General features: G+C 42.7%; 1 protein-coding gene across 3 annotated transcripts in view; it reads right to left on the reverse strand.

Annotated features, from left to right (window-relative positions):
- Positions 1-207: 207 nt before the first annotated feature.
- Positions 208-20811, reverse strand: part of UVSSA (UV stimulated scaffold protein A) — a 99175-nt gene continuing 78571 nt past the window's right edge. For all 3 annotated transcript variants that reach the window (XM_024199057.3, XM_024199056.3, XM_029910688.1), the window contains 2 exons: positions 9620-9809; positions 208-590 (listed from right to left, as the gene is read on the reverse strand). In XM_024199057.3, coding sequence (XP_024054825.1) covers positions 497-590; positions 9620-9809 — 284 coding nt within the window. In that variant the 3' untranslated portion in view covers positions 208-496. The remainder of the gene's footprint in view (positions 591-9619; positions 9810-20811) is intronic.

Genomic DNA, 20811 nt, shown 5'->3' on the forward strand with positions numbered 1-20811 from the left:
GAATGGTAAACTTTTCGAGTTCAGACCAGGCTCAAGAGCCATAGGTTGAGCAATACATTTTACAGTGATCGCTTGCACAAATCTAATTGCTTTGGATCCTGCCTTCAGCCAGGATTTCTCCTGTCACAGCAAACTGTAAACAGCCTCTTTTGTTGACACCGAAATGTAAAAATGATATCAGTCCACTAGGAAAGGAAAATATCTCAGCATTTTAATTAGAATAAGTACAAGCCATAAAGCTTGTTCCATTTAATGTAAATTCCAAGTAGTTATCAAATTGTTAAATGCATTCAATTATGTACAGACACATCTTTGCTAAAATTCATGTTCATTATCAAATATTAATAAGTTACCAGAAGTTGACACTAATTAAAAAATAACCCCAGTAAAAATGTAGAACACAATATTTTAGTTTGAATATAAAGGTGTATGAGAAATGTTTTGTACAGCTGCAGTCTTGTTAATTCTCCTCTTTGGTCCTCTGTTTTCTTGCAACTTAATTCAATGCATAGTTAAACTGGTTTGCAAACTTCTCATGCTTCTTCTGGTCCATTCGATTCATTGCTTTCACCACCCGTTTCATGGCCCCTCTGTAAAAAAAAAAGCAAGAGGTGGATGAAAACAAGTTAACAGCTAAGTTGATTCTATATGTAGAGTCATGGGAAATGTTTATTAATGTTAGCAAAAAAATGGAGTGAGGTATGATTAATCACTAATCAGGCCTCTGAGCACTGCATTGATGAGGCAGAACAAATCTGTCATGTTAACTAAATTAGCTGCAACAATACAAATATAGTTTAAATTCAACAGTGGCTTTTATTAATAGGAGTAAACAAATTAAAGTCTTTCAGTTTAATGGTTGTACATTCTACCCTCATTACAGCACCATCCTTGGTAGACAAACATTTGAAGTGGGATTTTTCAGAAGCATTTAAATCGCTTAGGGGCACAAGTCTCATTGGTTTTCAATCACACTTGTGCTCCAACGGCACTTCTGCAAAATCTCACCTTTGAAATCCCAGAGAGTGCTCTTAGAAAGGGGAGAGACTATGCAATGCAGAATCAAGAAGTTTTATTGCAAAGACATTTCTTAAGAGTAGTTTTTCTTATGAAAAGAACATTACAATACCAAAACTCAAAACTAGGTGAATATCTTATTTAGAGATGCCTTTTAAAGGGCTTGCTGTTCAATTAAAAAGACACACTTTATTGCAACCTTCCTTTCAAAGGTTCCCCAAATGTTTTACTACTATATAAAGGAAAGGAATCTCTTTATCCCTTCCCCATCCCACTTCTAAGATGGAATATGGCAGCTATTTAACTCATACAAACACTACAATACCTTAGAAAGAAAGTGGAGGATAATACCTTGCAAATAAACGGTTACCTATTGTGACATTATGCCCCATATTCTTCATAGAAATATTGTTATGATATGAATATGGCATAACTAAGATATGTTTTATGCAAGATGGGTCATGTGAGGTATCATTGGAAAGGTTATGATTTACTGAATGTGATTATCCAATCTGTATGCATGTATTATTTCTGGTATCTGAAGTTAGAAATATTGACTATGTAATAATTACAACTTTGTTTTCACCTGGGGAACACCCGCCAGACAGTATGCAAACAGCCTGGATGGGCCATGAGGAAGGACAATAGGACTTTGAAGATACTACTCTCCCTCCTTCCTGAGACGTTTCCTGGGCTGCTGCTTTGACACTGCAGGGTCAGGTGATCATGTCACCTGGTACTGGACATCATTTTGGACTTCTGATATTTTGCCACTGAAAGGGGGTGGGGGTCAAGCTAGGAAACAAAGCATTCCCACCATATGTAAATCCTATTTAAGGCTGGGGAGTGAGTTAATCTTGGTTCTTCTCCACTGCCTCCCTGCCCGAGAAGGAAGGAAGGAAAGGAAAACACCTGAAGAAACAAAGGAACTAAACTTGGGGGGTGGGGGCTGAGCCCGATCTGGGAACGGTGTCTGACCCATGAAGGATATACCTGGAGTTTTAAGCTGCAAGCAAGAGCTGTCTGTCCCCAAAGAAATTCTGCAACCTGCTTAAAACAACATTTAGGGTGAGAACCTATTATTTGTAGCCAGTATTCTTTAGCGTATCAAGCTTAGTTTGCATGTTTTGTTTTATTTGCTCAGTAATCTGCTTTGTTCTGTTTGCTATCCCTTATAATCACTTAAAATGTATCTTTTATAGTTAATAAACTTGTTTTTTGTTTATTCTAAAATCCAGTTTGTGCAATTCATAACGAGGCGGGGGGGGGGAGGAGCGCAAAAAGCTGTGCATATCTTCCTACACATTGAGGGAGGGAGCGAATTTCATGAGCTTACGCTGTATAGATCTCTATACTGCGCCAGACAATATAATTTTGGGTTTACACTCCAGAGGGTGTGTGCACCAGAGTGCTGGGCAATTCCCTGAGCAGAGTCCTCCTACACAGAGCTGATTGCAAACTCTGTGTGATTCTACAGCTGAGCGTGTCCCCACCTGTGTGTGTACGTGCACGCAGGACAGGGTGAGGGAACCCAGACTGGTGGAATGGGCAGGCTCAGTGGGACCCCAATACATCAGGTGGCACCCCGGAAGGGGGGTCCAGCCCATCACACCTACCTTTCTGTAACTGTTCTTCTTTGAGATGTGTTGCACGTGTCCATTTCAGAGTGTGTGTGTGCGCGCGTGCGCACACCTCGTGCACAGTTGTTGGAGAACTTTTTCCCTCAGTGGCACCAGTTGAGGCAGCTCTGTTGCCACACACCACTGTGTGCTGGTATGAGAGGACAGAGCTGCCCCGATCCCCTCAGTTCCTTCATACTGGATAAACTCCAATAGCGAGAGGAAGGAGGGTCGTGGAATGGACATGTGTAACATCTCAAAAAACAACAGTTACAGAAAGGTGGGTAACAGTTTTTTCTTCTTTGAGTGCTTGTTTGTGTCCATTCCACTATAGGTGACAAACAGGCAGATAAACATGGAGGTGGGGTCAGAGTCTACCTGAACAGCAATTGTAGGACAACCCATCCAAAACTATCCTTGCACTGATGGGAAATGGCATAATGAGAAGCAAAAGTGTGCACTGATGGCCAAATTGATGCTTTACAAATGTCTGTAATCAACACTTGCTCCAAGAAAGCTGCTGAAGTTGCCTGCGCTCTAGTGCAACGTGTCAATACCCTATCTGTTGGGGTTATATTAGCCTATTAGTAGCATAAATGAATACATGAAGAGATACAGGATGAGATTCTCTGAGTGGAAATTGGTTGGCCCTTAGCTCTGTCCACAGTTGCAACAAACAACTGCATGGAGGACCTTAAGGACTTAATGTGCTCCAGGAAGAAAGCTAAAGCCTTTCTTATATCCAACAAATGAAGTTTCTCCTTATCTCTATGAGCATGGAGTTTTGGGAAGAACATCGGCAAGTAGATTGCCTGGTTAACATAATGGAATGGCCACTGATATGGGCCTGGGGCCCATCCTTGACTGGACCATTGCCCCTTAAGGGAAGGCCAGTGTTGCAACTGTTGCGTGACCCATGGTCCCCAAGTCTCTGATGGAAGGTATGCCCTCTGTCTTGGATGGGGCACAGACGAATGCAGCTCTGAGTTTGAAAAGAAAGAATCCAAAATGTCTGACAACAGTGGGAGAGGGAGGCAGAACCAGATAGGACTTGGGGATAAATAGCCCAAACCTGGAGATGGCAGTACTGGGGATATCATTGGAGGCTTGCCTTTCGATTGCACTGGCCTTTACGGAAGCTTGGCGGATAACGGTACTGTGGGTCCCTGAAGCAGTGAGGTAGGCGTTGTAGGCATCATTACTGGTTGTAAACCTTTTTGCACTTCCAGGGATACTGATATCAAGAGGCTAAGCAGGTCCCTTGCAGATGGTTGGGAGTGGCAATGCCTGATGGCTCTGCCACAGAGACCCTCAGGGGCACCCTCAACAGACCTCATACAGGCTCCAGAGGCAGTGATCCCTTTTTAGCTGAAGAATACTCCAGCGAGTGACTCTTGCCAAAATGTCTCGTAGAAGCTCTGCCTCTATTTGGCTTTGGCACGGACACACCCAAGTAAGATACCGAGCCTAAAGAAGGGACGAAGGAGCTGCAGACATCTCCAGTGCACTCCATACCGAAACTGATGTACTTGGGGTGCTCTCCACGTGAGATGAGTCTGATGGAGGGTGAAGTGTTGCATCCATGAGTAAACATTTGAGGCTCGCTATTTTCTTTGAACGGGGCTTAAATCCCTTACAAATGTGACATTTGTCACTTATGTGGAATTCTCCCAAACATTCGTCACTGACTGGCGTAGGTTTAGCGCAAGTCCTGCAGGACTTAAAATCTGGTGAGAGTGACATTGTTCTGGTACCGATCCCAGTACCAAAAGATGAAAAACAGTTCCAAAAAAGACCGAAGACTAAAATATATTGCTAAAACTAACTTCAACTTAACTAATTCCTAACAACAACAACAAATATGTATATGTATGATAGGAGTGAGGGAAGCACTTATGACAAGTCTGAGATTGCTCCAACAACCATCAATGGAAGTAAGAAGGAACTGAGCAGGTTGGGGGCAGCTCCACCCTCTTCTACCAGCCCGCAGTGGTGTGTGGGGACAAAGGGTGCTCGGGCCACCCTGACAGGTACTTCTGAGGGAAAAGAGTTCTCTGACAACTGTGCACGTGGCATGCACACCCACCCACTGTGAATGGACATGTGCAAGCACTCAAAGAAGCGTATCTAGCAGGGTAAATTCATGTAGGCAGGATGAATAGTTGTCCACAACTCAAGCTAGCCAGGACTGTACAGCTAACACTCCTATACTTGCAAGAAGTAGAATGGGATCTTTAATGCCTGCTGGTGGCCAGGACCAATGTTTCATGCCTGGAGTGGTGCCTGCTGAGCACGAGCAGTCTCCTTCTCCCCCACTCTCTCCTGTTTCTAGTTAAATCTCTGTTCTTTTTAAAATAAACCTACTTTTATTTTATCAGATGTCCTCAAGTGCTGTGCAGTTTACAGAAGCGATGGCGTAAGGTAAAACTGGTAAACCAAGGACACTGCACCTCTGGGTACAGAGGACCTGGGATTTCTGTGAGTAGCCAGTGTCAGGGGCTGGATATCACAGGGGAATGATTCAAAGGGACTCAGGGAATGGCACACACCTATTGTTGATATGCAAGGCGAAGTTAGGGCTGGCAAAGCCCAGAGAAGAGTGCTTGAGCGAATGAAAGGCTGGTGGTATCAGGGAGCTGATACTCAGCTACAAGAAAGACTTCCTCACTCCGGAGACAGGAGGTAACAAGGTGATTTGCAGTCCTGGGTGCCTTGAGAACCATCACAGTCACATACTGCGGGCTAGGATACCTACTCTCTCCAGACTGTATTTCTATCTCAAAGCCATGACTAGGGCTCCTAGTGCTACGGTAATACAAATAATAACGACAGGTGAGGGTGGCTGCAGGATGTCTTGTAGAACCAGGGCCTGGTCTCCAAGGTGCTCATTGAACTCAATGACTAGAGGGCACCCAACATCTTGCAGGGTCACATCTTAGTGTTAGTCTGTTCTATCTGGGTTTTTATACCCAAACTATCTCCATGGTAGCTGAGCACCAGGAGACGCACTTTAATTGCCCCTGTATAACTCTAACTGCTTCACTCTGAAAACCATTTTGAAACCTCTGAAAACAGAAGAAACTTCTTAATACTGCTTTTAAATGGACAGGGTAAAGCTCTTCTCAGCAGCAGTTGTAATAGACGTCAATATTCTGAAATAAACACCTTGAAAGTAGTGTCCCTTTAACAAAAACTCTACCAGCAAAGTTAACAAGGATTGTAGCTCTGTTCTTGCCAGAATAAGAAAAATGTGATCATGGTTTTGCACTTCAAATATTATCTAATTGGTAGGAGAAAAGTGAGTCTTTAGCACTGCACAGCGGCCTTGACACTTTCATGTCATGTAGGTTTTACATTAGCACCACTGGGTTGTGCGATACTGTAAATGAAATGAGATCCCACTCTGATGATCTGTGTGCAATTTCACTTAACTTTATTGGCAGACTAGAGCCTGGGTTTATCACCTGTACATTTCAAGTAATTTGGGGTTGTTATAAAGAGCCAAGGTTATCATCTTGTTTAGTGCTGCAAACCATGAAACCTATTAAAACATGACAGGTTTGATTCCCCACGCCTCGCACACAAACACACTCAAAATCATTAGCACGAAGCACAGTAAACTAAAAACAGCTTTTTGAATTTATTTTGTAAAGGCTGATGTGAAATTCTGATTAGTAAAACTTCATGGCTTATTGACTTCTCTGACGAAGACCTGATAATATGAGAATTTCACAGAAAATGTGCCATTTTTTGACCAAAAGCCAGAAAAGCAATGTGGAATTTTTTTTTAAGTTATAATACCCACTGCATCAAACAAGGGAAAATGCAGAATTTTAAAACAAATGCTATCCCTTGGATGGTGTTTAACTAACACAGTCTGATGCTCTGGACACAATAGTCCAGCATCAGTGGTTTTTTAGTACTTTGCCTCTTGAATTGATAATTTGGTTACTCTGTTTCACTTGCGTTGGTCACACCACTCAGTGTCTGAAAGTTTCTAGGCACATCAGCTGCTACCCTGTTTGAAGCATGCTGAAGTTTCTCTATCCAAGTTCTTATATGGTACCCATCATCACAGTATGAGAGTGCCTCACAAGAGAATAATCTCTGTAAAAAGAAAAAGGTCTAATTTCCTCCTTAACAAGACTAAAACTAAGTAAACAGATCTGTAAGTCAGGATGATGGGATGCCGCCTTCCATTGGAAGTCTATGACAGCAGAGACCCTCCCTTGTCTGTGGGCATGTCTTCACTGTAGTGATGGTTCAAGTTACTGACATTCAAGTTAACTTCCCTCGAGTTAGCCTTGAGTGAGAGCAGTAGATGCAGGCAGTAAGTGAAGGTGATAATATACAAATGACCAATCTTAATCTTTAAATATATATGCGCACACATCCATGCAAACATTACTTATTTTGGGACCCCTGACTAATTTGCCCTCTTTAAAGAGAAATGTGCCCGCCCATACTCTCTTGACCAGACAGTTTCCTGTGCAGTTGGCAAAAGTGGCCCTGGCAGCACCAGAGGGCAGCAGTGACTGCCTGAATGCAGTAGGTTGGAGGAAACGGGAGGGGAATGGAAACAGTATTGTGAATCTCCACCCAGGCCTCTCTCTCAGCAGGGCATGCAAACTCTCCAACTCTCACTTCTTTGGAAGAGGTAGAGAGACACGGCAGATTCCCCTCCTAGAAGCACTAACAAAGGCCCATAGGGGGATTACAGGAATTTGGGCAGGGGACAGAGGCTCAGCTTCACTGCTTGCTGGTTGGCACTGAACTCTCCAGCTGTGTGCTACTCTCCTGCACCAGCTTTTCACCTGGTTTGCACGGCAGAGGTGCTTCTCCCCAAGTCCCTGAACAGGAGGCCGGGATGAGAACAGTAGCAGCCCAGGTCACAATGCTTCAGCTCCCTTCATGTTGCTTGTGCTGCTACTAACACAAGAAGATGGGACTTGGGCTATAAAAGTGAAGAAAGATTTTTGGGGGAGGAAGTTTGGGTGAGAATGCAGAAACTAGCTATAAGTTTCAAAAACAAACCGGCCACAGAGTAATATTTTTAAAAGGTGAAGTTTAGGGGGGAAATTCAGCCAAGTCTTAACCTGTGAAAAGTGACCCTGTAAAAGAATATCAACGGGTTCCATGTTTTGCTGGTGATTTTCAGATCCCAGCTGTCCAACTGAAAGGTTTTTGCCAGCCCTGCAAACACAACCTGTGATCTGAAAGTCAATCTGAGTACTCTCTGTGACCTGTATCAGCACCACTAATAACAATTCTATAACTGACATTCAGCCTTCGATTCTGTGGATACATGAAACAGAGTAGGCTCCAGCTCCTTCTCCCATAGCTGCAATGGCTTATTAGGGCTAACAAGAATAAACTCTAGTACATTTATTTTTGTCAGGGACGTAAGCAGCTATAACTCTGAATACATGCTAGGGGCAGATCTGTTGAGAAATGCTCTATTTTTACCAAGTACTTTTCAGACTATAATGACATTTCAATTACAATGGAGAGGTACTGAGCCTGATGAATACTAGTGCGTAAGAACTAACAGAGGCTACTTGTAGTTTTACCCTGTGTGCCTGAATGGCCAGCATGTCTCTTGTCAGCTAGTAGTTTAGGGGAGAAGATCAGTAACCGACCTTTCCTCCCAGCCTTGGCTGCTTTGGACCAAATTCTTATTTATTGTGTGACACAGGCACAGGTTTAAGTTTACTGCATAGATCTGTACAGCTTTAATTATCTTTAATTGCTTATTTTACTAACCGGTTTACTGCACATTTAGTGGACCCCAATGCCTAATTCTTTACTGAGGTAAAAAAGAGCAACAGCAAAGCAGTGTGGCAGCCTGCCATAAGAAACAAAGGAGGGAGGACAGAGTGTGACACACTTTTTTCCCCTCCTTGATAAGACTAGTAGAGAAACTGAAGACCATTTGTGACACATTTCCTTTAGTCTTTTACTTCCCTTTATACTCTATAGCTTGACTTTCTTCTCTATCACTGTTCAACTTCACCATTTACCCTAGTCTATTGACCACTTTGTGCAGCCTGGGACGGCTAATAGGTGTGCAGCTACCACCCTCCTTCTTACCACCCTGCACAACCCTTCCCAGCTGAACTACTGCTCTGAGAAGGAACGAAGTCTAGGAAAATACAAACCTGGTTGTATGCTCTAGGATCTGCTTTGTCCCAGATCACAAATGTTTAACTGGGAGGTGTTGTACCTTTGTCCAGCTAAGGTATAGCTGGGGTCAAAGTCCAACTCTAAGGTCAAGAAAGTAATGGGGATGGTAACATGGGAGGCAAGAGAGAAGACATGGCCTTCTGGAAACCTAGCAAGTGGTCAGAGGTCGGGGGAGATCAACCCAGTAACCAGCACCAAGATTCCACTGCAGGCAAAAGCAAAACAGCTCGAACATAGGCCCTTTTATTGGTCAATGCTGTTCACCCTGAGCACACCTCTAAATTGTTCGTACGAAGAGGGACATCCCTTATTTTTAGATTTACATTACATCTAAACTACTGAATTATAAAGAAATATTGGGCCACTTACTATAGAGTTACATCACAAATTCTGGATTATGAAACTGAGGCTACAGAAATGTATCCCATGTCATTTGAAACGCTCTCTCTCAAATCCTATACATCTTGCACAGACACAAGCCATTTAACAAGTACATTCTAGAGAGGAAGCAAAATGCCACACAGCAGGAGGCTCAAGGAAAGCAAGCAGAAGACTTATAAATGGCCTTTATACAGTTTTATAAATGCCAGTGGTGAAGTGTTCCCTGAGGAATAACCCTGTTCATTAGCTTATTGTTGCCCCAGGCGCCCACTCTCTGGCAGACAGAAGGCACCGCTTTTCTGCGGCGAGCTGTGAGGGCTTCTTGCTGCTTGTTCCAGTGGAAACAGCTACTAAAATCAAAATTTTAAAAAAGGCAATGAAGTGGGGGTTGGGGGTTTCAAATAAGGTAAGTATCTTACTTATTGAAGACTTTCTTCTCCAGCCGTGAACGAGACGTATTAGCCTCCTGTTTCAAGTCTGTCAGATTTGGATATTTCCTCTTCTTCCCTTTGTTCTTCCCTCCTTTTCCTTTCCCACTGTATCTAGAGGATCCAAGATCTACTCCAGTAGCTGCTTCAACCTCTCTCATGAATTCTGGGTCTTGCCACTCTGTTTAAAGAGGAAAAAAAAAACATTTTAAAGATCAGACAATCCCATCTAAAACTTGGGAATTTCCAGTGGTATTAGGGCCTGTTCACAAGGAGGGAAGAACCACGTTGCTGTAAGGATTTTAGACTGAAAACTAAGTTATATAGCCTAATGGGTGCAAGAGGACTAATCTACAGCACAGATCTCTGGGAAGAAATCCTGGCCAAGATGATTGGGCATACCTCCTAATATCAACTGCGGTAGCTAGTACAGTTCTTGATGCAAGGCGTAAGTCAACTTCTTGTAAAAGAGCAACAGCAGAATCCCAAGGAATGCACTTCACACGGGAGAAGTAGCTTAAACACTGAGGTTATTATTATTTAATCTAACAAGAAGCTGCCAGTCTGAGCTCACAAGTTTATCATGTAAAGTAAATTTTGGAAAAATGAATTAAAAAAAAATTGTGCCCAGGATATTTCATGTTTGGAGAAGAGTGGTTGCTTAGATATGCAATAGCATTTCCATAGTCAGGAATTAAGATTGCTTCAAAATGCGTAGCTAATTTCGGACAGACCAGATAGCACACTCTAAAGAAAAGGAATATGATCTTGTTCCCATCCTCTCAATATTGAATCTGGAAAAGCCTTCACTTCTGAAATATCCCACCATTTCAAATTTAAATTGTCTAAATCCAACTTTCTTCTTCCTACAACAGCACTAGAGTTAATTTAGCACTGTCAAAAACTTCTGTTGATATTTTAATTAAAGCCTTAAAATTTTCAGAACTAGAATAACCATTAACACTACTACTACTACTACTACTAAGTGCCACAATAGGAAAAGGCCTAAGTAACCTAGATTGTAAATAAACTCTTAGGGAAAGGGACTGTCATTACTTTTTGGTACAGAGTCTAGATTAATGGGGCCCCCATCCTGGACTGGGGCAATAGGTGTAATTAATAGAATAATAACGTAATATAAACAGGTAGGATTATGGTGTTGGTCAGGGCAAAAGGGACATAGTCTACATTTGAAAATAATTCAAATTCATGGGAAAATTAATCTTAAAATAGAAAAATCAAGTTATGGATTGGAAACAAACAAGTGCAAGTATAATTTTGAAAAGCAGCACACTGACTAACATGCTAGAATCCTGGAACGCCAGAGTTCTAGTTCTCACTCTGCCAATAACTTGTCAAGTAGTCTTGGGCTTGTCACCTAACCTTTCTTGATCAATATCTCCATCTGTGAATAGCAATAGCACAAGGGTGGCATTAGGTTTACTTAACATTTGTACAGAGCTTTGAAAAAAATCAAAGGTGCTAACTATTATTAATAAAGAAGCCTATAATTTCATTTGTATACCTTAAGTGGTCATGAACTATGACAAAAATATAGGTTATGCTGTTTCAGGTAGGTCAGAGGTAACATATTTCCCATAGCAGCGTTAAAATACAGCTCAGGAGTATTAACACATCTATGCAGGGAAAGGATAGATCTAACCTATCAATTTTATGCACACAAAAACAGAGCGAGATTAAAATTATGCACAAACAAAAGGATGAAGAAAGCAGAGGTAGGAACGAACTGAGAAAGGGAAGTATAAAGGCAGAAAATAGAATCCACACAGTTGATAGATCAGAAGACTTCACAGAGTTTATTTTTTGAAGTGAAGGAATACAGAGGAGCACAATTCAGATACAGGAACGATTAATCCAAGATTAAGGAAAACTGTCTAAACAGTTTATCTCCCAGTAATAAGAAGGCGTCACAGTTTAGGAACCCAGTGAATGGAGCAATTGTTTAAACACAACGAAAAAATGCCGGCATCCAGTAGAGATGAAATGAGCATTTGAGTAAAATGAAGGAGCAATTTAAAAGCCTTTGAGAAAAATCAATAGAATGCCAGGGAAGAGCAGCCTTTTTGAGCATTGATGGGCCCCTAAAGCTCTTCATACATTGTTACTGAGTTTAGCAGCAGGGAAAAGAAAATTACACAGTTTGCAAGGGTAGGCGGGAATCAATACTGTAGTTAGTAAAGAGATGCTATTTCACATCTGACTGGCCAGCGGCCTGCCTTCACCAGCTTGTCCTGATACCTGTTTGTTAACAAGTCACTAAGGGCTGAAAAACCAGATACTCTTCAGGGTTGACACAAAAAATAGGCACTTAATTTGCTCCTGTGTGCGAACTATTGGAAAAGGATGAACACTGCAGATTAGGGGGTCAGTGTAATCCCTCATGATTCATTGTTTCAGGGCCAAAGAGCTTAAAGCACCGTTTTGTGAACATATGGCTAGAATCTAATACTTTAAACTAAGTATTAATTTAATAATGTTCAAGCCTCACTTTTTTTTAAAAAGATCTCCGTAGTGACCGTACTGCCAAGACACACACTGGTCATTATCATATGAACTAATTACTTTTTCATAATTGTTTTTCCATTCAGTCACATGGGGATAAAAATTAATCTACCTTCCAGTAGAGTGAAGAACACAAGAAACCAGTGATCCGAGCTAGCCTAAAGTTTCTGATAAGCAGAGACTTCTTGGGAGTACCCATTACAAATTCATGCACTTGAAATCAGAAGCAGCAAACATTAATTAGATCTAGATACATTTAAATAAAAGGAACTAGATTAGTTCCCTCAGGAAGTCTTTACATTCTGGCATGTATTAGAAATTACTAGTAAAAGGACCAATTTTGTACTTAAGAGTAAAATAAAAACAGTTTAATTTGGCAAGGGAATGAAAGTGTTTATTACTTTAGAACAGTAATGGCACCTTTCCTTGGCCCCAAAAAACTAACATCTTATTTACTGTCATCTTTACAAACCTGCCACTCATTGCTTAAACACCCTGTTCTTTCAGCTTTACAAGCCTAGTTAGGAAATGGACAGGTTACTGGAGAAGGTGGAATAGGTGCATGCTATTCCTCTCTCCCCCACAAACTGTTGTTGTACATAACTGAAACACCCAACACTCAGCGTCTTTGTGCAGTGAATGAACTACACTCTTGACCATGATTGATCCTCATTTTGCAGTGTGTGGTCACTAATGTGTGGAATCACAGTGCCAACTGTAAGAACAAAGTATGTGTAGTAGGTGGGTTATTTTAGTCTCTAAACTACCTTGTGTTGTGAACATGTGCACAATCCTCACAGCTACACTGATCTGCTTGGTAATGCTGTTACAAGTCACTTGCAGGAAAGACATGACTTTTTAAACACTGGTTAAAACAATACATCATATCTTAATTTAAAAGTCCTTAGCTATAGACAAAAATTAATGAACCAAATACTAAGACCAATGAGCAAATATTCTCAACAACAGTTAATACACAGACATTAGGAAACTTTCTTTAAATTAAATGAATGGAAGTTTTGGCCAGGAAACTAAGTGACATAGTTTCTTTAGCTTCCCACTAGACAGGCAGAGAATGGTGGGCAGAAGGGAGCTCAGTTTGACATTTCAGCTTAAAAATGGCATTCACTAGGGCAGCAAAGTAATGTCAAAACTGGTGTGGGACTAAAGCACACATCTTTCTGGGCCAGAGGTGAGCGTGTTACCAACAGCACCACACTGACACACTAATAAAAATAAGTATTATGTCTAGCCTAGAGGAATGTCAATTTCACAGAAAAAAAAATCAATAGTTTTCAGTTTGAGTGATTTTTTTTACACCAGAGCATTAGGGCTAGTCTACACTTGAAACGCTACAGCTGTGCCACTGTAGTACTTTAGCATAGACATTACCTGTGCCAATGAGAGGGGTTCTCCCACTGGCATAGTTAATTCACCTCCCCAAGAGGCAGTATCTAAGTCGACAGAACAATTCTTCCATCGACCTACCGCTGCCTACATCGGGGTTAGGTTGGCTTAATTAAGTCGCTCAGGAGTGTGAATTTTTCAACACCCCTGAGCAATGTAGCTGGGTTGACTTAACTTTTGAGTACAGGCCTGGCCTTAGGTTCTGTTTCTAGTTTGAAACTAGCCTCTCGAGAGTAACTACTAACATAACTTCCTTTCTCGGTCTGTAGATTTTGCCAGAATTAAAATAAGAAAAGTCAAAACTTAAAAAAAAAAATAACCACGCTCTTGCTATACACAAATCCAGGCTATTGGTTTATACTTAAATGCACCTTTATGCTGGTTAGCAATTTTTGGATAGTAGGTCATGATGGCCAACTACTGTTGTTTATGCTTTGAAAAGAGATTTCCAGGGGAGGCTAGTGGCTGAACTAATAATAGCTAACAATCAAGGAATCACTGGATTCCAGACTCACTTCAAATAAGATGCCAACATATCAGGAATACATATGAACAAGGCACACAATCTTTTCCAGTTTCAGAAGTGCTATTTCTGGTACTGTACTACTAAGCAGAAACAGAAGCATAACTATACTAGAGGTGAATTCCTTGCAAACTTTCCTCCTGGGGAGGGTAAATAAAAATGTGAAGTCGGGAGGAAAATACCAAATTCCTACACTAAGGCAATGAAAACACAGAACCAGTATTTATGATACCACAGTAGTGTAGATGCTATAGAGATATCACCACCTCATCACCACGATACATACATGTAGCACCTGCTACAGATCAGTATTGCTTCCAATTGAAACGTTAGCTGGCTTTAGTCAGAAATATAGGAACAGCTGCCATCAAACATTTTCCAGGAAAATGGTGTAACTGTATTTAAAATGTGAGCTCCTCAAGAGGGTTGCACCTTATCTGTATAGAAAGTGTCTAGTCCATTGTGAGTGCTACTAGGTATAAGCAATAAACAAATATCATCACATACAGAGTGAGAAGAGGAACATTAAAAATATTTATTTTAGAGTAGGCACCATACAATAACAATACAATGAAATGAATTTATTTAGTTATGTATTTCATACAAAAAACTACATTAAAATAATATTGTGGTTGCAAAGTCAAGCACTCAATGAAATGCCAAACTGAAGTTGCCCTTGCAACAATATTTCAGCCCCCTTGCACGTGTGGCTTTCATATACACTACACGGGACTTCAGTGAAGGAGGAAGAAATAGGATCCTTCTCCCTTAGGTAAGAGCCCAGTGCCTTAAACACAAGAGAACAGCCTCTCTCCTCTTACAACTTTCTGCCTCATTCACTGTCCATTGTGTGCACTAAATGAGGCAGGGATCCGGTAGGAAAAAAGTATGTAATCATGTAATAGAAGACTCATGATGCATACGTGTAAGAGGGCTGAGTTAGGGTTCTATGGAAAACTGTAATTCTGGCATTACTTAACGTCTGAGGGCAAGTCTACATGACAGCACTATATCGGTGCAGCTGCACCAATGCAGCTGCACCGCTATTGCGTATCTGGTGAAGACGCGCTATGCTGACGGGAGAGCGCTCTCCCGTCGGCATAATTACTTCACTTCTGAGGGGGGCAGAAGCTATGTCAGCAGGAAAGCGTCTCCCGTCAACATAGCGTCGGTGTGGACAGCGCTTAAGTCGATGTAATCTGTGTCGCTCAGGGGGGCATCTTTTTCAAGCAAGTTACATCAATTTAAGCGGTAGTGTAGACCATCCCTGAATGTGACTTTGTAACCTTAAAATTCTTTCAACATAGCTTTTTGTATGTAATTTCCTAACTTTTTTTGAAGTACAAATGGAAAACCATAAATTCCATAATGTTGACCCATGGGCCAGGACCTTTAGACCCATGGTATTATCTCTTGTGCTAAAAACGAGTGGAACAAAAGTAGGCTGTTACTCTCTGTGTGGCCCTTTCATTGATTTAGGGAGGAACACATGACATGCTTTCACCAGTATTTGCTAAGCAGCAGAGAAATGTTAGGAATTGGGACTGTTGAGTTCTATTCTTGGTTTTGGAGGACAGAATGTTCTAGTGGTTACCAACAGCACAGCCATGCACACATATTTGGCACATTCACTCTGAAAGGCAGTGTGGTTTAGTGGATGAGATTCAGATTTGCCATATTAGAGACCTGGGTTCTATTCCCAGATCTGCCAGCAATGACCTTGTGCAGCCTCTCAGTTGCTGGTCCCCTGATAGAGAAGTACGAGTCCTGGCTCAATAATAAGGCTTGTGAAATGCACAAACAGAATTAACAACAATCAGTAGACAAAGCTGAGACAAGAACTCCTGATCTCCTCTTGGCTCTGAACCCAGCATACCTTCCCCAGGGACAAACGAAAAGCTGCTGCCACTGCTGTATCTCCTCCATAGATCTAGATGCCCATCTCCCATGTAGGTGGTTCATTGGGGAGTTCTGAGGGGCTGGAATATTCTTAGCAAAGATAGCATGGTCAGAGAGCTTATAAAACTCTGAGCATTTGCAAATGGTGCTGGAAGCTTATAATTCTGCTGAATCTAGGTGGATTTTTATGGGGACAGCAAAGGGCACCTTTTTGACTCCAGGACAATCCGGGTGTCAAATTTCTGCTCCAAACCCAGGTGGGAAAGCTCTCTAAAGCTCTTTAAAAGATGTGGTTGGGAAAAAAATGTTAACCTTGACAAAACTATCTATTTTTTCCATAACCTCTTTCTGGGAAATGACTGAACCACTTTTGCTGAAACTTTCCAAAAAAAGTTCAGTTTGAGACCGAACAAACAGGAAATTTCAGCCCAAATGATTAAAGTTTGGCAATGTTATAAACAACTGAAATCAGCTGGATTAAGGCAAACTAGGGCCCAAGGAACATGGTTTTAGCCTTACTTGTGATGCCTGACTACTACCCAAGAGCCATCTGCTGAGGGTGTCGGGAGTCCCTCGTCTGTCCCTTTTTAGGCAGACTTGCCCTTCCCTTCCCCCAGTTCATCCCTCTGTCTTCAGGCAGGTTGAAGTCTGACTCAAAGGATATAAGTTTCAAGATTTTCTTCATATCTATGAGGCTAGAGACTTATTTTTCTAAATGAAGGAGAGCAACCTCTAAAGAGTGCTATCTACGCCTGCTCTGGAGCAGTATTGTGGGCATTTCTTGTGCAGGTAAGTGGTGAACAAGTCTATTGTTGGTGTTCCCCATCATCGGAACATGTCGAGGAGAATCACCGAATCCATCTCCCATTCACGGTTGTGTAGAAACTTGTGGCTGAAACTGTCTGTTTTCATGTTGTGCACTCCTGGTAGGTAGGCTGCTGATATTGTAACACTGTGGGAAATGCACCCCAAGTGCCCCCACAGTTTTACGGCTTCCGCACAAAGGGAGGGTGATCTGGTGCCCCCCTGACGATTTATGCAGTACACGCACGCTATGTTGTCCATCATGACCTTCGTGTGTGTGTATCTGATCAGTGGAAGGAAGTGAGAACGTGTTCCTAACCACTGTGAATTCGAGAAGGTTGATGTGAAGACACACTTTGGAGGGTGACCATTTGTTCTGTACTGTGAGGTGTTTGAGAAGCGCACCCCACCCTATGAGGGATGCGTCAGTGGTGAGGAGAAGTGACAGAGGAAGGTGTGCAAATGGGATCCCCGTGCTGACATCGGCCAGTTCAAGGATTGGTTTATCTTGGTGGGTAGCAATAGTGGTTTGTCCAGGCTGTCTTTATTCAGTTTGTAAACCGAGGTGAACCATGACTGGAGGCATTTTATAAGAAGTCTAGCATGAGCTATCACAAATGTGCCCGTGGCCCTGTGCCCTAGAAGATGAAGACAATGTCTGAACGATATTTGAGGGCTGGTTTGCAATGTCTCCATGAGAGTGGAGAGACTGAGGAATCTGTGTTCTGTAAGGAGCTCTCGCACTCTGACAGAGTCGAGATCAGCTCCTATGAATTCTAATATCTGTCAATTTTTGTATGTTGATTTGTAGGCCCAGGCTTGTGAATAAATCCATAGTCGTACGGGTAACCCGCTGAGTTTCGTCAAGAGAGCCTGCCCTGAGAAGACAATCGTCCAAGTAAGGATAGATCATGATCTAGGTGGGCTGCCACTATAGAGAGGACTTTGAGGAATACTCTGGGAGCCGATGAGAGGCCAAAGGGGAGTACTCTGTGTGGGTAGTGGTCCTGCTTTAGGGTAAATCTGAGATATTGTCTGTGGGATGGCAGGATTAAAATATTGAAATAAGCATCCTCGAGGTTGACGGCTGAAAACTAATCTCCCTGTTCCGATGCTGGAAAAAATCATTGCTAAAGTGACCATCTTGAATTTTTGAGGCTTGAGGAATTTGTTGAGTGCTCTGCAGTCTGGTATGGGTCTCCAACCTCCCTTTTTCTTGGGTAACAGGAAGTAATGAAAGTAAAAACCGTTGCTGTGTAGATGTTGAGGTACTGGTTCTATGGCTCCTACACTGAGGAGGTGGTCTATCTCTTGTTGTAACAGGCTCTCGTGAGAAGGGTCCCTAAAGAGGGATGGGGAAGGGAGTCGGGGGAAATGAGGAGAAATCGATTGAGTACCCGTCGCGAATATTCTCTAGCACCCATTTATCAGATATTATCCATTCCCAGGTGCTGCGGAACAGAGCAAGGAGACATGCATAGGAATGCGAATGCTCAGACAGCATTAGATGGTGTTGAAGGGAGTGGTCTGATGGCACCCAGCTAAACCCATCAAAACCGATGTTTTGAGGTGGATGGTTGGGAAGTAGGTTGTGGGCCCAATGGTTTGCGCATTTTGAGAACATCGATTTCTTCCTTTGTGGCTCATAGAAGTGTTGGGTTGAGTAGTGTGCCAAGCAAGATCTGAATGAAGGCTGAGGACTGTATTTTCTCTTCTGCCCAGATGTGTAAATTCTTAGCGACCAAAGAGTAGCCCTGGAATCTTTAAGTGTATGGAAGGAAGGATCCATCTTTTCTGCGAACAATTTTGTGCCCTTGAAGGGAAAGTCCTCCATGGTTGTCTGCACTTCCTTGGGGAAGCCCGATAAGTGTAGCCAAGAGGCTCGCTGCATCACAATGGCAGTGGAGATGGAACATACCGCCGTATCAGCTATGTCGAGCACTGATTAAAGTGTCATCTTGGCTACCAGTTCTCCTTTGTTGAAGATGGCTCTCAATAGATCTCTGTGAGATTCTGGAAGCTGTTCAATAAAGGAATTGAGTTTTGAGTAGTTGATTTTTTAGTATTTTGCCATTAAGGCCTGGTAATTTGTGATGTGGAATTGAAGCGTGGCGGAAGAATAAGCTTTTCTCCCAAATAGGTTGAGGTGTTTCCAAACCCTATTATAGGGGGTGGATTTCTGATGTTGTCGACCTCTGGAGTTTACCACATCCTCAATGATCGAATTAGGGGGTGGATGGGAGAAAATAAATTCTGTGTCCTTCACTGGTACATAATATTTCTTATCGGCCTGCTTACAGGTTGGCTGGGCCAATGCAGGTGTCTGCCATATAGTTTTGGCTGGGTCCAAGAGAGCCTTGTTGATGGGAAGAGCTACTCTTGAGGAGGAAGAGAAGTGCAGAATGTCCAGCAATTTATGGTGTGATTTTGTAACCTCCTGTAGTGGTAACTGCAGTGTGTCTGCCACTCTCTGAGCTAGGTCTTGAAAAAGTTTAAAGTCATCCGCTAATGATGGTGGAGGAGACATCACTGCCTCATCTGGTGAGGAAGATGAGATGTTAGTCTGAGGCATAACCTCTTCCTCAGTGTTGACCTCCTGTTCCTCCCTCATCTCTTCAGGAGGCTCTGGATACAAAGGCAGAGAGCGGGTGCCTCATAGGTTCTTGGTGGGCCATACTAGAACTTCGGGAGGCATGATGTCTATATGCCTGCCACGGATCCCAGTAAGGCCATTGATATGGTGGGAAGGTTCCCAGTGGTTGGTACCATGCTTGACCATACCAGGGAGGCTGAGGGTCAGATTGACGGTATGGCGAGGGAGGTCCAGATTGGTAATGGGCACAATAAGGTACTGAAAGGAGCGATGGGAGACTACCTCCTCCTGCTCATTATCTGACTCCCCACTGGAGACGGGGGCTGCACAGCCTGATGCCAAAGGGGAATCTGGAGCTCAAGGCAAACTTGGTACCAGGGCTCCGGTACTGAGTAGAGGAGACTCAGGTACATGAGACGCTGTGAGGTCTCTCGAGTATCTGAAGTCTTGTGGTGCCATAGATACCGGTACCGGTGGTGGTGGTTAATGCCGGGACAACTGTATTGATGGAGTTGGTCATGTAGTTTGGTTAAACGCTCCAACCGTGTTTGACATACGTTGACAGTACTGACGTCATCGTCTGCACCGATGGAATCTTCCCCAAGGCAAGGTCTTTGCCTCACCCAGTCAGTATTGATGTTTCTTTGCCTGTGGCCATCAGGTCCTTAGGCAATCCAACGTGCTCATTGGGACGGCTTCAGTGCCATCAGTACCAATGATACTGAACAAGTTGGTGATCTTTTTAGGCTGGTTCAGGGTTCGCTCTGAGGACTCTCTTTTTAGAAGCCTTGTGTGAATGGCTGATTGTTGCCTTTTTAGGCTCACTTCCTTTGGATATAGAGGGCTGTGGTGAATCTTGATGTGGGTCTTAAGGCGGTTGGAGAGCTGCTTCCATTAGAAGGCGGTTAAAGCCTCAGCTCTCTGTCCTTTTGGGACCAAGGTTTCAACTGTGGCATAAACCACACTTCTGGGGAACATGGTTCTCCAGGAGGCAATGCTCCACACAATGCAAATGTCCGTCCATCACCAGGATGGCTTCTTTGCAGTTGAGACACCTCTCAAAGCCTGGTGAACTGGGCATACCCTGTACTGGGATGGTCCACGGACAAGGGAAAGAGGAAGAGGTGAGTAAAAATTGAAATTAAAATTAAAAACATTCTTTTAAAAAAATTTTTAAAGGAACAAAAGGAAAAACTCAAAGCAAACTAAGTAATAGTCAGAAAAGAAACTAAAAGGAATGATGAACAAGTATTTAGAGAGTTAACAATCTGATAGACAGCTAAAAGTTCTGTCTCTGGCCATGGGCAGTTGAGAAGGAACTGAAGAGGGTTTGCCCACGCAATGCTGGCTAGACTTGTGGCAGAGCACAAGGAGGGGGACAGCTCATGTGCGGGCCGAACTGGCATTGCTACCAAGTTCTCTGATCAGCAGCGC

The sequence above is a fragment of the Terrapene carolina genome, unplaced genomic scaffold (assembly GCF_002925995.2).
Source record: "Terrapene carolina triunguis isolate 2854851 unplaced genomic scaffold, T_m_triunguis-2.0 Scaffold66, whole genome shotgun sequence".
Taxonomy (NCBI): Eukaryota; Metazoa; Chordata; order Testudines; family Emydidae; genus Terrapene; species Terrapene triunguis.